General features: G+C 44.9%; 1 protein-coding gene across 1 annotated transcript; it reads right to left on the bottom strand.

Moving 5' to 3' along the window:
* Nucleotides 1-4,391: 4,391 nt before the first annotated feature.
* Nucleotides 4,392-11,720, bottom strand: LOC119948135 (phosphorylated adapter RNA export protein-like). The gene is made up of 5 exons (XM_038770045.1): nucleotides 11,603-11,720; nucleotides 9,167-9,768; nucleotides 7,826-7,946; nucleotides 6,165-6,248; nucleotides 4,392-4,944 (listed from the first exon to the last, which is right to left on the bottom strand). Exons 1-5 carry the CDS (start codon nucleotides 11,705-11,707, stop codon nucleotides 4,675-4,677), a joined length of 1,182 nt encoding a protein of 393 aa, XP_038625973.1. The 5' UTR covers nucleotides 11,708-11,720; the 3' UTR covers nucleotides 4,392-4,674.
* Nucleotides 11,721-13,397: the final 1,677 nt, after the last annotated feature.

Genomic DNA, 13,397 nt, shown 5'->3' with positions numbered 1-13,397 from the left:
CCTAAGCACTTAGTACAGTGCTCTGCACACAGTAAGTGCTCAATACAATTGATTGATTGATTGATTATTATAATCATCACTGGCATGTGAGCTCCTCCCGTGTACAGGGCACTATACTGAGTGCCTAAGTGTTCAGAGAAATGTCCTGGGTGCTTGAGGAACATGAAATAGATGTAAAAGATGCAGCACCTGCTCCTGAAAAGCTTCAAATCTAATAAGAAAAACGAGCACAAATTGATAAATGTTCCCTAGTTAATCGTGAGAAAATAAACACAAATGACATTAGTGAATAACTAATTTGCAGATAAATGTGTTAATACTGAGGTAACTCACAGGATTGCACTTGTAGTAGCAGCAATGATCTCTATTGCCCTCTCTCAAGCACTTAGTACAGCGCTCTGTACAGAGTAAGTGCATAATAAATATTGATTGATTGATATTAATGAATTCATTAATGATGGTATTTGTTAAGCTCTTACTATGTGCCAAGCACTGTTCTAAGATAATTGGGTTGTCCCACGTGGGGCTCAGAGTCTTAATAAAAAGGATGGCATTTCTTAAGCACCTACTATATGCAAAGCACTGTTCTAAGCGCTGGATGCCCTCCCTCCTCACCCTCGCCAAGCCAGCTCTCTTCCTCCCCTTTAAAGCCCTCCTGAGAGCTCACCTCCTCAATATATATATATATGTATATGTTTGTTCGTATTTATTACTCTATTTACTCTATTTATTTTACTTGTACATATCCTATTTATTTTATTTTGTTAATATGTTTTGTTTTGTTCTCTGTCTCCCCCTTCTACACTGTGAGCCTGCTGTTGGGTAGGGACCATCTCTAGATGTTGCCAACTTGGACTTCCCAAGCGCTTAGTACAGTGCTGTGCACACAGTAAGCGCTCAATACGATTGATTGATTAATCCCCATTTGGCAGATGAGGTAACTGAGGCACAGAGAAGTGAAGTGACATGCCCAAAGTCACACAGCTGATAAGTGGCGGAGCCAGGATTAGAACCCATTAAGCACCTATCTCTGATGGTATTTATTAAGCGCTTACTATGTGCCGGGCACTGTACCAAGCACTGGGGTAGATACAAACTAATCAGGTTGGACACATAGTCCATGTCCCATGTGGGGCTCACAGTCTTAATCCCCATTTTCCAAATGAGATAACCAAGATGCAGAGAAGTTAAGTGACTTGCCCAAGGTCACACAGCAGACAGACGGTGGAACCGAAATAAAAACCCAGGTCCTCTGACTCCCAGGCCTGGGCTCTTTCCACTAGGCCACACTGCTTACAATTCGATGGGGAAGACAAACATATAAATGTTTACAATTAGAAAAATCATGAATAAATTGAAGGGGTCCTAAGGAGGATGTAAATATGTTCATAAGTGCTAGAGTGGTTGGAAGGGATTATGTAGCTCAGGGACTGGAAAATAATTGGAAAAGGCTTGTTGGTGGGCTATTAGGAAGGTTTTAAATGTGGGGAGAGGGGGGAGTTTCCATCTAGGATAGCAGCATGAGCAAGGGGATGGAGGTGAGAAAGTCAAGAACGAGGTACAGCAAGGAGGTTGTCTCAGAAGCACAGCAAATTGGGGACTAGCAGGTAAAAAGAACAGAAGGGTAAGGTGGGGCCAGATGGGGAGTCTTGAAGTCAACTGTGAGGACTTTTTGTTTGATGCAGTCACGCAGGAAGCCAGTGAAGGGTTTTGAGGAGTGGGGAGAGACATGGGCTGAGTAAAGTGTCAGGAAGAGGATTTGTATTGTAGTATAGATTGGTGGGAGTAGAGGCTGGAGGCTGAGAGACCAGCAAGGAGGCTAATAAAATAGTCAAACTGAGGCAAGGTCAGAGCCTGTACCAGGGTAGTAGCAGTTTGGGTGGAAAGGAAGCGGTGGATCCAGATGTTGGGCAGGAAAACCAGCAAAGATTTAACAGTCAGTGTAGGGGTTGAGAATCAAGGACAACACCAAGGTTGTGGGCTTCTGGGACAGGGAAGGGGATTTGTTCATGATTGAAGATGGAAATGGTAGGGGTGCAAGGGGGAGGCCCACAGTTAAAAGGATGAGAGGTAGAGGAGGAACCTGTGAACAGAACTGAGGAGCCATCAGAGAGGTAGAACTAGGATAGTACTGTGTCAGCAAAGCCAAGTCCTAGTAGCGTTTCGAGGAGGGGAGAGTGTTCCTGAGTCAAAAACAGTGGATAGAGAAGAATCAGGATGGAATATAGCTAGTCCCCTGGCTTTGGTTATGAGGTTATCGGTAGTCTTGATGGAGTGAAGGGGTTGAAAGTTGGAGAGCATAGGGTCAAGAAGAGAGTTGGAGGGGAAATTTAGGCAGCTGGAGTATACAACCCATTCTAGGAGTTTAGACTGGAATGGGAGCAGGGAGATAGGGCGGCAGCTGGACTGGACCACGCGATGGACAGAGGGCCTTACCGAAATGCAGGAGATTTGAACGTGTTTGAAGGTGGAGGCGATGGAGCCATTGGAGAGTGAAAAGTTGAAGATGGTATTAACTGGGGAAGGAGACAAGGAGCAAGTGTTTTTAGGTCTCTTGTAGGACAGACCAGTGCTCTTTCCCCTGAACTGACAGTACAGTGGAAGTATGGGTTGGGCGGCTGTAATTCATACTCGACAACTTGCCAATTCTAGGGTGGAGGGGGTGGAAAGACACTGCCCCCCGCCCCGAGATATGCATGAGGCCAAGAAACCGGTAGCTTCACCCCCACACATTTTTGGGCAGGATAACTGAAACTCCCCACCCCTTGGAGGGGAAAATCAATCGTTAGTATTTTTGAGCAATATTAAGCACTCAGAAAATACAATAGAGGTACAAAACATAATCCCTTCCTTCAGCTAAAGTACAAATGAGGGAGAGACAAGGAACTGTCACTAAAAGGAAAAAGAGAATGCAAAGGTGAACAGGTGTATAAATAAATGTTAAAGAGTGAAGTAACTACGTGCAATCGTGCTAGAAAATTCACCGAGGAAAACCCCCATCCGTGGAGCACAGCCGTGGACACCAGCTACGGCCAGGGCTCCGGAGCTGCAGCTGGGCCAGTGACCGCACGGCTTCCCACCCCAGAGCCACTGGCCACCGCTGCTGCCGCACAAGCACCAGTAGCTTTCTGCCAGGCGGCTCCTGGGGCCGGTAACCACTGCGGCTCCTGCGGGGGCCCACCCCCGGCCCCTGTCCAAGAATGGGCTGTCAACATACGTCCCCTGGAAGGTCAAACAGCCACTGCAGCCAACAGTCCTGGAGCCTCAACTTTTACCTCATCCCCGGATGGCCTGGACAGACGAGGGTTGAACGGCCGACCACTTGTTCTCACAACACACTGGGGCGAGAGGACACTCGGGCTCCACTCCACAGCCTGGTGGGTGTAAGAGAGATGGCAGCAGTGGCAGTGTGACAGACGGTGACAACACTTCCTTTCCTTCCCTGGCTGTTCCTTTTTGTCCCCCGCCCCGCCAAGTCTCCTCAGGGCCCCATCCTTTCTTCACGCCTCCTCAGCTCTCGGTCCTAAGATCACCCCTACACTCACCATCAAAAGGTCGTCCCTCCCGCTACAGATCACGTTTCCAGTGTAAAGAAAGCTATCAAACTTGAGGTTGAGAGGATGAGCAATTTTTACTTGGTAAAACGTGGGGGTTCTTTTTTATACTGGTCAATTCTATATACTGTAAAAATGCCTTTCTACTGCTTATTTTTGCTTTTTTATTTCCGCTGTCACAAAGATAATTTGTAAACTAGCAAATTCTGGAAATATTCCTGCAAAAAAACCACAAGCATTGATGCACTTTGAATTTTTTTAGGCAAAGTGAGTTGGTTTTATCTTGATAGTAAAAGAGCAAGCCAAGTAAATTGCCGAAGGTTATTATTTTTGTTTCCACGACAGATCAGAATTTTGTGATTTGAAATAAGATCATTAGGAATACATTAAGACTGTAGAACAATGCCTCTTTGAAAGGCATGTGTCCATCACTCACTCCTCATGGTTACAACTAACAAAAGATTATTGGAATGGTGAAAACTATGTACGAACAGGTAACAAAGAGACTTCACAGTTCTCTACAGTTCCAAAACTGAAAAAAAAAAAAAAAAATGAACTGAGGCAGTTTGTTTTCCAGCTGCAGAACTGTGCCTCCTAATACAATTAGGGATGTTTTCATGGACTAGCCCAAAAAGAATTATGTACCAAGTAGTATCAATTTGAGGGTGGTTTGTCATCAAAAGACTCCCAGAGATCACAAGATCATGTTAACTACGTTTTTAGGTCAAGTCCCAGATTGTGAAGAGCCTCCATTTTAGGTTCTTTTGGAAAAAAATAATTCACAAGCAAAATTGTGATGGTTCCTAAAGAGAAATGCCCATATTTACCTTTAGCAACTTTTTCAAAGGTATTGAGAATGGCCTCAGACACTTTAAAGTTTATTTTGGAGATCCAAAAACAGATTGAAAATAGTATATACACCAATACAAAAACAACAGACAAAAAAACACAGCGAACTTATTAGATCAATTGCCCAAAACACGAAATGAAGCAATTCCTCTTCTAGTCCTCACATTTTCTTTGCCATGTTGTAAACAAAAACGATCAACATAGTCCCAACAATAAAACGGCTAATTTTAATGTTTTAGTTGTTATATTTTTTTTAGTATTCAAGACACCATTAAAAGATCTCCAAATCGTGAGAATGATCAACCTCGATAGCTTCCTCTGAATCTAACTTAATTTCACTATGTCCTTCCTGTGAATCATCCAGAGAGGCCAATGCCTCATTTGTATCGCTAGCAAAAGTTTCTCGAGATGCATCATCATATTCTTGAAGATTGAGACCTTTAATAGCTTGCTTCATCTTTTTCCCCAAGACTTGTATTCTTCTCTTCTTTGCCGCTTTTTTATTTTCATATTCCTTCTGGTTTTCAATGTAGAAAATTTCCTTAACAAAGGACATCAATTTTATTAATTCTTAAGTGAACTAGTGTCTAAGGAAAAACACATCACACACCAGAAAAGGAAACACTGCTATTTAAACCAGTTATTCAGACTTTTATGAGAATTATATTTAACTGAGCATGGGCAAATGGAGAAGAGGAGAGGGAAGGGAGTGTCAGTCTTTTCAGCCACAACCACTAGCCCCAACTGGATCCCAACATTAGTGTCATCTTCAAAAACTAATGTGCGAGAGAGAGAGACAGAGACAGAGAGAGCGCACACGTGCTCGGCACGCACGCATGCATGCATCTAACAATGTTTTCACCAACATCTCCCTTGGGTAGGTTGAAGAAAGGAGTAGAGGACTTGACCATCTATGAAAGGAAACCAATCAGTCAGCCCAACCAAAATAACCTGTATCTACCCCAATGCTTAGAAACAGTGCTTGGCGTATAGTAAGCACTAAATAATTTTTATTGAATGCTTGCTGTGCAGTGCACTGTAATAAGCACTTGGCATAGTACAATATAAAGGACTTGGCAGACACATTCCCTGCCCACAATGAGTTTACAGTCTAGAGAGGGAGACAGACAATAATATAAATTATGGATACATTCTTAAGTGCTCAGGGAGGGGTGAATAAGGGGCTGCAAAGCCAAGTGCAAAGGCAACAAAAGAAGGGAATGGGAGAAGAAGAAATGAGGGCTTAGATGGGGAAGGCCTCGAAGGAGATGTGCTTTTAAAAGTTTTGACGGTGGGGAGAACGATCATCTGTCGGATATAAAGAGTGAGGGCATTCCAGGACAGAGGGAAGATGTGGATGAGAGGTCGGCAGTGAAATGGACAAGACTGAGGTACAGCGAGTAGGATGGCATTAAGAGGAGCAAAGTGTGCAGGCTGGTGGATAGTAGGAAACTAGGAAGATAAGGTAGGAAGGGGCAAGGTGATTGAGTGCTTTAAAGCCTACGGAAAGGAGTTTCTGTTTGATGCAGAGGTGAACTGGGCAACCAATAGAGGCTCTTGAAGAGTGGAAAAACAAAGATGGCCTGAACATTTTTGTAGAAAAATGATCTGGGCAGCAGAGTGAGGTATGAACTGGAGTTGGAAGACACAGAGGGCTGAATAAGGTAAGTGCTTGGATTAACCTGGTAGATCCCTGGTAACCTGGTAGCAGTTTGAATGGAAAGATTTTACTCTAACTTTTCAATGCCGTAAAATTTTTACCTTAATTTGCTCTTCAGTTATGCTAGGAGTGTTTTTCAACAAATTCAGATAAACACCTCCAGGTGTTCTTCTTCTGCTTCCGTTCTATATAAATGAATGCAAAAGTTTTATTTATATTCATCCACCCAGACTGAACCATCAGAAAGACTGTTAAAACCCTCTATATTCATTAGATTTATTTGTATTTGGGAGTATGTAAGAAGACCAAACACAGACTTTGGCCTCAAGGTGCTGTTTTTTTAAAGTTTTTTGGAATGGTACTTTTTCGGTGCTTACTCTGTGCCAGACACTATACTAATTGCTGGGGGAGATACAAGCTCATCAAGTTGGACACAGTCCCTGTCCCACGAGGCTCAGTCTTAACCCCCATTTTGCAGATGAGGTCCTTCTGGCTTCCAAGCCCGTGCTCTATCCATTAGGCCACACTGCTTCTCAATTTAATATGGGAGACAGGCTGACACAAACGATACAGAGACATCTCCCTTAACCATACAGAGAAGCAGCACGAGCCTGGAAGTCAAAAGGTCAAGGGTTCTAATCCAGGCTCTGCCACTTGTCCGCTGTGTGACCCTGGGTAGGTCACTTCACTTCTCTGGGCCTCAGTTACCTCATCTGTAAAATGGGGATTGGACACAGTCCCCAGCCCATGTGGGGCTCCCAGTCTCAATCCCCATTTTACAGATGAGGTAACTGGTTGGGTCCTTTAATTATTTAGGATTCTTTAGTATCTTTAAATATATTCAATTTCTGCTATTGCATTTTATAATCACTTTTGTCAGGCACGTATGTTTAATCAAATAAGCTAGTGAACTAGGTAAATTGGTTACATTATTTGTTTTAAGTGCATTAGGCAGTTCCTGATCCATCCATGGCTTTTAATAAATGTTTAGTGCAAATAATGTCCAGCTAGCCCTTTCTTTTTTTTCCCAAAATAACCCTAAAACTGGTCCTCTCCATGGAAACACAGGAGGAGTATCCTCCTGGAAACGGCTTGAGATTTCTTGGTGTATATTCCAGGGCATTCTCAAGTGTTTCTTCGGGCTGTCTTTTCCATTGCATTACTGAGCCACAGCATCAGAACTTCAACCCAATCCACTCCAGCAGCCTGGGCCTCTGAGGGTGATCTGGAAGGAGCCTAAGGATCCTGTTCACCTGAGTGACATCATTTTCTCAACTGTTCTCCTCTAAGTTCCTCCAACCGGCATTCTAAATGTGTGGATGAATTAATGTAGACTATTATTTATGAAGTTGTCTTTCAATTTGGAAGATAACACCACTGGCTGACAATGGACTTCACCTATGAGTGTGTGTGGCACTGAAAAGGTCAATGTGAGACTCACAGCCCTGGCCACATTGTGTACGCAAAATGTCTTTCCCTGTTGCGTTGTCATGTTTACTGTTGGCAGATTCTCTCTTTGCCTCCTTGTGTCTCATTCCTTACAATGCTTTTGCTCAAAAACGGCCATCCTTTTCTTGATAGCAGTTTACCGTGTGCACAATGTGGTGGAGACTGTGGATCCCCCAATGGCTTTTTCGGCTACACAGGCACTCACATGTGAACTACACCATCAGTGGTGTCTTGTGCGAATACTAAGGACAATGACACTAAAAACGATCCTCTAAAAATCATCTGAGAGTTACACAACAGCAATTGTTCTCACCATTATAAAGAGTCCACCATTTTGTTCCACTTCAGCAGTTTCCACCAGCAGTTCAATTGCCTTTTTAATCCCAATTATTCTCACTATTCGGGCTATCAAGTCTTTCTTTGGTTCCTGCAGTCTATAAAAAAATAACACAGAGCTAATTCTGTAATTAATCCGTTATTTTCCTTTGCAGGAATGAAAGAAGTATAACCGACATGAAATTTGACCGAATATCTACGAATTCCGGAATTATCATCATTTGAAACGAAACACACAAAGATAAGCTTATGAGTACAATGCTACATTTTCCAAGTCTCCAAACAAAGCCTAACATTAAGACAGATTTTACGTACACTTGGAAAAGGTCTAAACACAAGTCTCAAAATAACCTCTGAATTACCTATTCAACCTTCATTCAAAATCTCTATCTGGAACAAGAAACTCCCCAATCCTTCACCAAGAGTCATTTGCCCTTCTACTTCTAGGGTCCGAATCTTTGGAATCCCCCCGACGGGAGCCACACTTCAAGATCTCAGAGAAGTCTCCCTCACGGACCAAGTACGGACATATGAAGTCCACTGGCGTCACCTGTTTTGGCAAGTGCTAAAACAAATAGGCAAGTTCCCAAATTAAGGGCTTTTTTTAGTGAAATCTAAGAGCCGAGTGGTAGTACATAAGAATTCTTGAAATTATGGAAAATTAGAACCCCCAGAGTCTGGCTCTACCTGCTCCGCTGTTCTACTCTGCAAAGAAAGCAAAGACTCCAGGTCACCTGCCTCCAACAGGAAACATTTCAAAAGGAAAGCAGCAAATCGTAAAGCCGTTGGGACTGACTGGATTCCCAAGACTGGCCTGTTTTGGCTGAATTTTCCCCTAGTAAAACATTCCTCCCTTGCATCTGAGCCCTGGCTAACCAGGAAACAATCAAATAAGACAATACACTCTGCAAGAATTGCCATTTCTGATCTCCCTGGACCATCTCAAATCATCACTTAACAACACAACGAGCATAGTAATCTTTCAAAGTTCAAAAAACCTAAAGACTCGCAAAGATTCCATTAGCTCTATTTATATTTATCAAAGCCGCCTTTTCCTCTCCTAGACATTTCTATTTCCTACAACTTGCCCCCCTCACTACTAACCAAAGAGAACACATGTACTGCTTTTGGCCTTCAGCCAACAAAGTTCACTCCTCAATGTCAAATTCTCTACAAACAAAAGCAAAGGTGATACAAAAGAGGGGGAGATCTTATTCAATTTATTTTTGGTCCACTAATGGACGTCTCAGGTTCTAGAACACTATTTCTTTCATTCGCAAGACTGCCTTAAAATGAGTCAGTGAATTCTAGTTCTCACCTGAAGGAAATTTCATCTGCCACTTTTTCCTCAGAATCCTCTTCACCAATATCATACCGTCCTTTATAATTCATTTCTTGTCTGTCTTTCACGGGCCGTTTTCGTTTGAGATGGCTGTTTCCATTTTCCTCCTCTTTTGGTTCAATTTTTTTGTCATCATGCATGTATTCATACAACTCTTTGTCTAATTTCTCCGTTTCCTGCTGAGATTCTCTCATGATCTTTTTAGCTAGCAAGTAATTATAGGTCTCAGACTGCCTGCTCTTGTCAATATTGCCCTCCATTTCCAAGATTCCAAGTTCAGTAGCTACTGCATCTTGGGTCTGTTCCTGAAGTACCATACCCCAGATGTTGTTCACCTTCCTCCCTCCCAGAAAAGACTGTTTCTGACTATTCTGACCAAACTGAAAAGGTTCCGCTTTGGGAGGAAGGTTGAAACACTTCTGGCGCTTTCGTTTCCACAGGGAACTGTCCTCATCTGAATCAGATACGCTTTCTTCACTGGAGTCCTCGCCTTTAATTGCCCGATAATGAGTTACCTGGGGACATGCTGTAATGCTGCTTGAGAAAGACCTGGCTGAGATGCCTCCAGCTGACACCTTCTGTAAATGAATGAAATATACTTAAATTTCATAAATCCCGTTAAGAACGACAAAATGATCAGTGACAGATCCCCTCTGGAGCAGGCCTCAGCTTTTGACATGGTCCTCCCATATGTCTTCTAATGTTTTCTTTTTTTTGTGGTATCTTTAAGCACTTACCGTCAACCACGGTTCTAAGCTCTGGGGTAGATATAAAATGATTCGGGTTGGACACAGTCCCTGTCCCACGTGGGGTTCCCAGTCTAATTAGGAGGGAATATGATTTACCCCCCATTTTACAGATGAGGAAACTGAGGCACTTGAGAAGTGGCTTGCCCAAGGTCACACAGCAGGCAAATGGCAGAGGCGGGATTAGAACCCATGTCCTCTGATTCCCAGGCCCGTTTTCTTTCCACTAGGCCAGGCTGCTCCTTTCTCCCCAAGTCGCACCCTCTTAACTACCATCTGAGCATTTACACACTCACAACCTACCCTGGCGATTTTGAATAGCCAGATTTACAAACCTTACTCTTTAGGCATTTCTTCCTCCTCCTTGCTGTAAATTATTTGGTGTCTTCCCTTTAGACTGTAAAATCCTTAAGGGGTAGGGATCGCACCTTCTGCCTCTATTGAGAAGCAGCGTGGCTCAGTGGAAAGAGCCCGGGCTTTGGAGCCAGAGGTCATGGGTTCAAACGCCGGCTCCACCAATTGTCAGCTGTGTGACTTTGGGCAAGTCACTTCACTTCTCTGGGCCTCAGTGACCTCATCTGTCAAATGGGGATGAAGACTGTGAGCCCCCCCGTGAGACAACCTGATCACCTTGTAACCTCCCCAGCGCTTAGAACAGTGCTTTGCACGTAGTAAGCACTTAATAAATGCCATTATTATTATTATTGAACACTCCCAGAAAAGCGTAGTACAGTATTCGATACTCAGCCAGGGGCTCAACAGTGTTCTTCAAAGGCTAAGCCAGGTCGGTTTCGACGGGCTTGTCCGACCGTCCATCCCGGGGCTGCCCCGAAATGGAACGAATTCTCCAAATAACTACCGGGGTGTTAAAAAAAAAAAAAAACAAACCCAGCTTTCGACCATGGTCAGCCCTCAGGCTGCAGTCTTCATGGCGAGACTGTGAGCTCCACTTGAGACGGGGCCTATGTCCGACACGATGATCCTGTATCCACCTCAACGCTCAGTACTGTATTTGGCACATGGTACACTTTAACAAACACGACAAGCTAGCTCTCTTCCTCCCTTCAAGGCCCTACTGAGAGCTCACCTCCTCCAGGAGGCCTTCCCAGACTGAGCCCCTTCCTTCCTCTCCCCCTCGTCCCCCTCTCCATCCCCCCCCATCTTACCTCCTTCCCTTCCCCACAGCACCTGCATATATGTTTGTACATATTTGTTACTCTATTTATTTTACTTGTGCATATCTATTCTATTTATTTTATTTTGTTAGTATGTTCGGTTTTGTTCTCTGTCTCCCCCTTTTAGACTGTGAGCCCACTGTTGGGTAGGGCCTGTCTCTGTGTGTTGCCAACTTGGACTTCCCAAGCGCTTAGTACAGTGCTCTGCACACAGTAAGCGCTCAATAAATACGATTGCATGAGGATGACTACGGTTATTATAAACCGGTGGGTGTGTTCTTTGTTCGTGCAGGTGCCGCCAATTTCTCCCATCTCTGAAAACGGGGGAGGGTGCAGCCATCGCGGTCTCCTGCTTCCCTTCCGCCCCACTCCCCAGCCCACCCACCTTCGGGGGGGTGTGAGGAGAGGTTCGAGGGGAGCCCGGGGCCTCGCTCCCAAACCCAGGGTCGTTCCCCCCCCCCCTCATCTGGCTTCAGCACCCTCCGACCCACCGATGGAGGCGAGGTCTGCAGCGGCCTGTCCGACTGAGCGACCGTCATGTCGGAGTCGGAACCGGACAGCTCCCCATCTTCCATCCCCCCGGCTTCCAGCGCCATGATCCCTTCGGGCTTCCAGATGAGGCGGAAAGACCGGACCGCACCGCTCCAAGTCTCGCGAGAAGGGGCGGGAAATGGGGCGGGGCCTCGGCGGGGCGTGGGCGTGGCCAGGGGCGGGGCGGGGCAGGCCCACCCTTATTTATTCACTCGGATTTAGCGAGGCGCTTGTTGCAGAGCGCTTGGCAAGTGCAGTTCGGCAACAATCAATCAATTGTATTTATTGAGCGCTTACTGTGTGCAGAGCACTGGACTAAGCGCTTGGGAAGTCCAAGTTGGCAACATCTAGAGACGGTCCCTACCCAACAGCGGGCTCACAGTCTAGAAGGGGGAGACAGACAACAAAACCAAACATACTAACAAAATAAAATAAATAGAATGGATATGTACAAGTAAGATAAATAAATAAATAGAGTAATAAATATGTACAAGCATATATACAGGTGCTGTGGGGAAGGGAAGGAGGTAAGACGGGGGGGATAGAGAGGGGGAGAGGAAGGAGGGGGCTCAGTCTGGGAAGGCCTCCTGGAGGAGGTGAGCTCTCAGTAGGGCCTTGAAGGGAGGAAGAGAGCTGGCTTGGCGGATGTGTGGAGGGAGGGCATTCCAGGCCCGGGGTCGACGGCGGGACAGGCGAGAACGAGGCCCGGTGAGGAGATTATATGCATATAATATATATGCATATATAATCTGTATATAATATAATCTGTATATATGCATATATGGTTGTACATATTTATTACTCTATTTATTTATTTATTTTACTTGTACATTTCTATCCTACTTATTTTATTTTGTTGGTATGTTTGGTTCTGTTCTCTGTCTCCCCCTTTTAGACTGTGAGCCCACTGTTGGGTAGGGACTGTCTCTATGTGATGCCAATTTGTACTTCCCAAGCGCTTAGTACGGTGCTCTGCACATAGTAAGCGCTCAATAAATACGATTGATTGATTGATTGATTGAGATTAGCGGCAGAGGAGAGGAGGGAGGTGAGGTAGGAGGGGGCGAGGTGATGGAGAGCCTTGAAGCCGAGGGTGAGGAGTTGCTGCCTGATGCGTACTCCTCTCTCATAGACCCTCTCTTTCCTCTCCCCGTGGCGAAAGCCATCAATCAATGGTATTTATTGAGCGCCCACTGGGTGCAGAGCACTGTACTGAGCATTTGGAAGAGTACAGTGCTACAGAATTGGTAGACACGTTCCCTGCCCACAATGACCTGACAGTCTAGCGGGGGAGACAGATCTCAATGTGGGCAGGGACTGTGTTTGTTTATTGTTGCATTGGACTCTGCACCCAATACGAGCTCAGTAAATGCAATTGATTGAATGAATGAGTGACTGTTGACTCACTGACACATTGGAGAAGCAGCATGGCTCAGTGAAAAAAGCACGGGCTTTGGAGTCGGAGGTCATGGGTTCAAATCCCGGCTCCACCAATTGTCAGCTGGGTGACTTCGGGCAAGTCACTTATCTTCTCTGGGCCTCAGTTACCTCGGGGATTAAGACTGTGAAGCCCCCGTGGGACAACCTGATCACCTTGTAACCTCCCCAGCGTTTAGAACAGTGCTTTGCACATAGTAAGTGCTTAATAAATGCCATTATTATTATTACAAGCTATTTTAGGTAAGTGCGAGGGGTTGGGGAGGCGGGGGGGTGATGGCACAGGCGGCCTTAATTTCTATGGAAAAGGGGAAGATT

The sequence above is a fragment of the Tachyglossus aculeatus genome, chromosome X4 (genome assembly GCF_015852505.1).
Source record: "Tachyglossus aculeatus isolate mTacAcu1 chromosome X4, mTacAcu1.pri, whole genome shotgun sequence".
NCBI classification, from domain to species: domain Eukaryota; kingdom Metazoa; phylum Chordata; class Mammalia; order Monotremata; family Tachyglossidae; genus Tachyglossus; species Tachyglossus aculeatus.
This window is presented reverse-complemented; position numbering and strand designations above follow the sequence as displayed.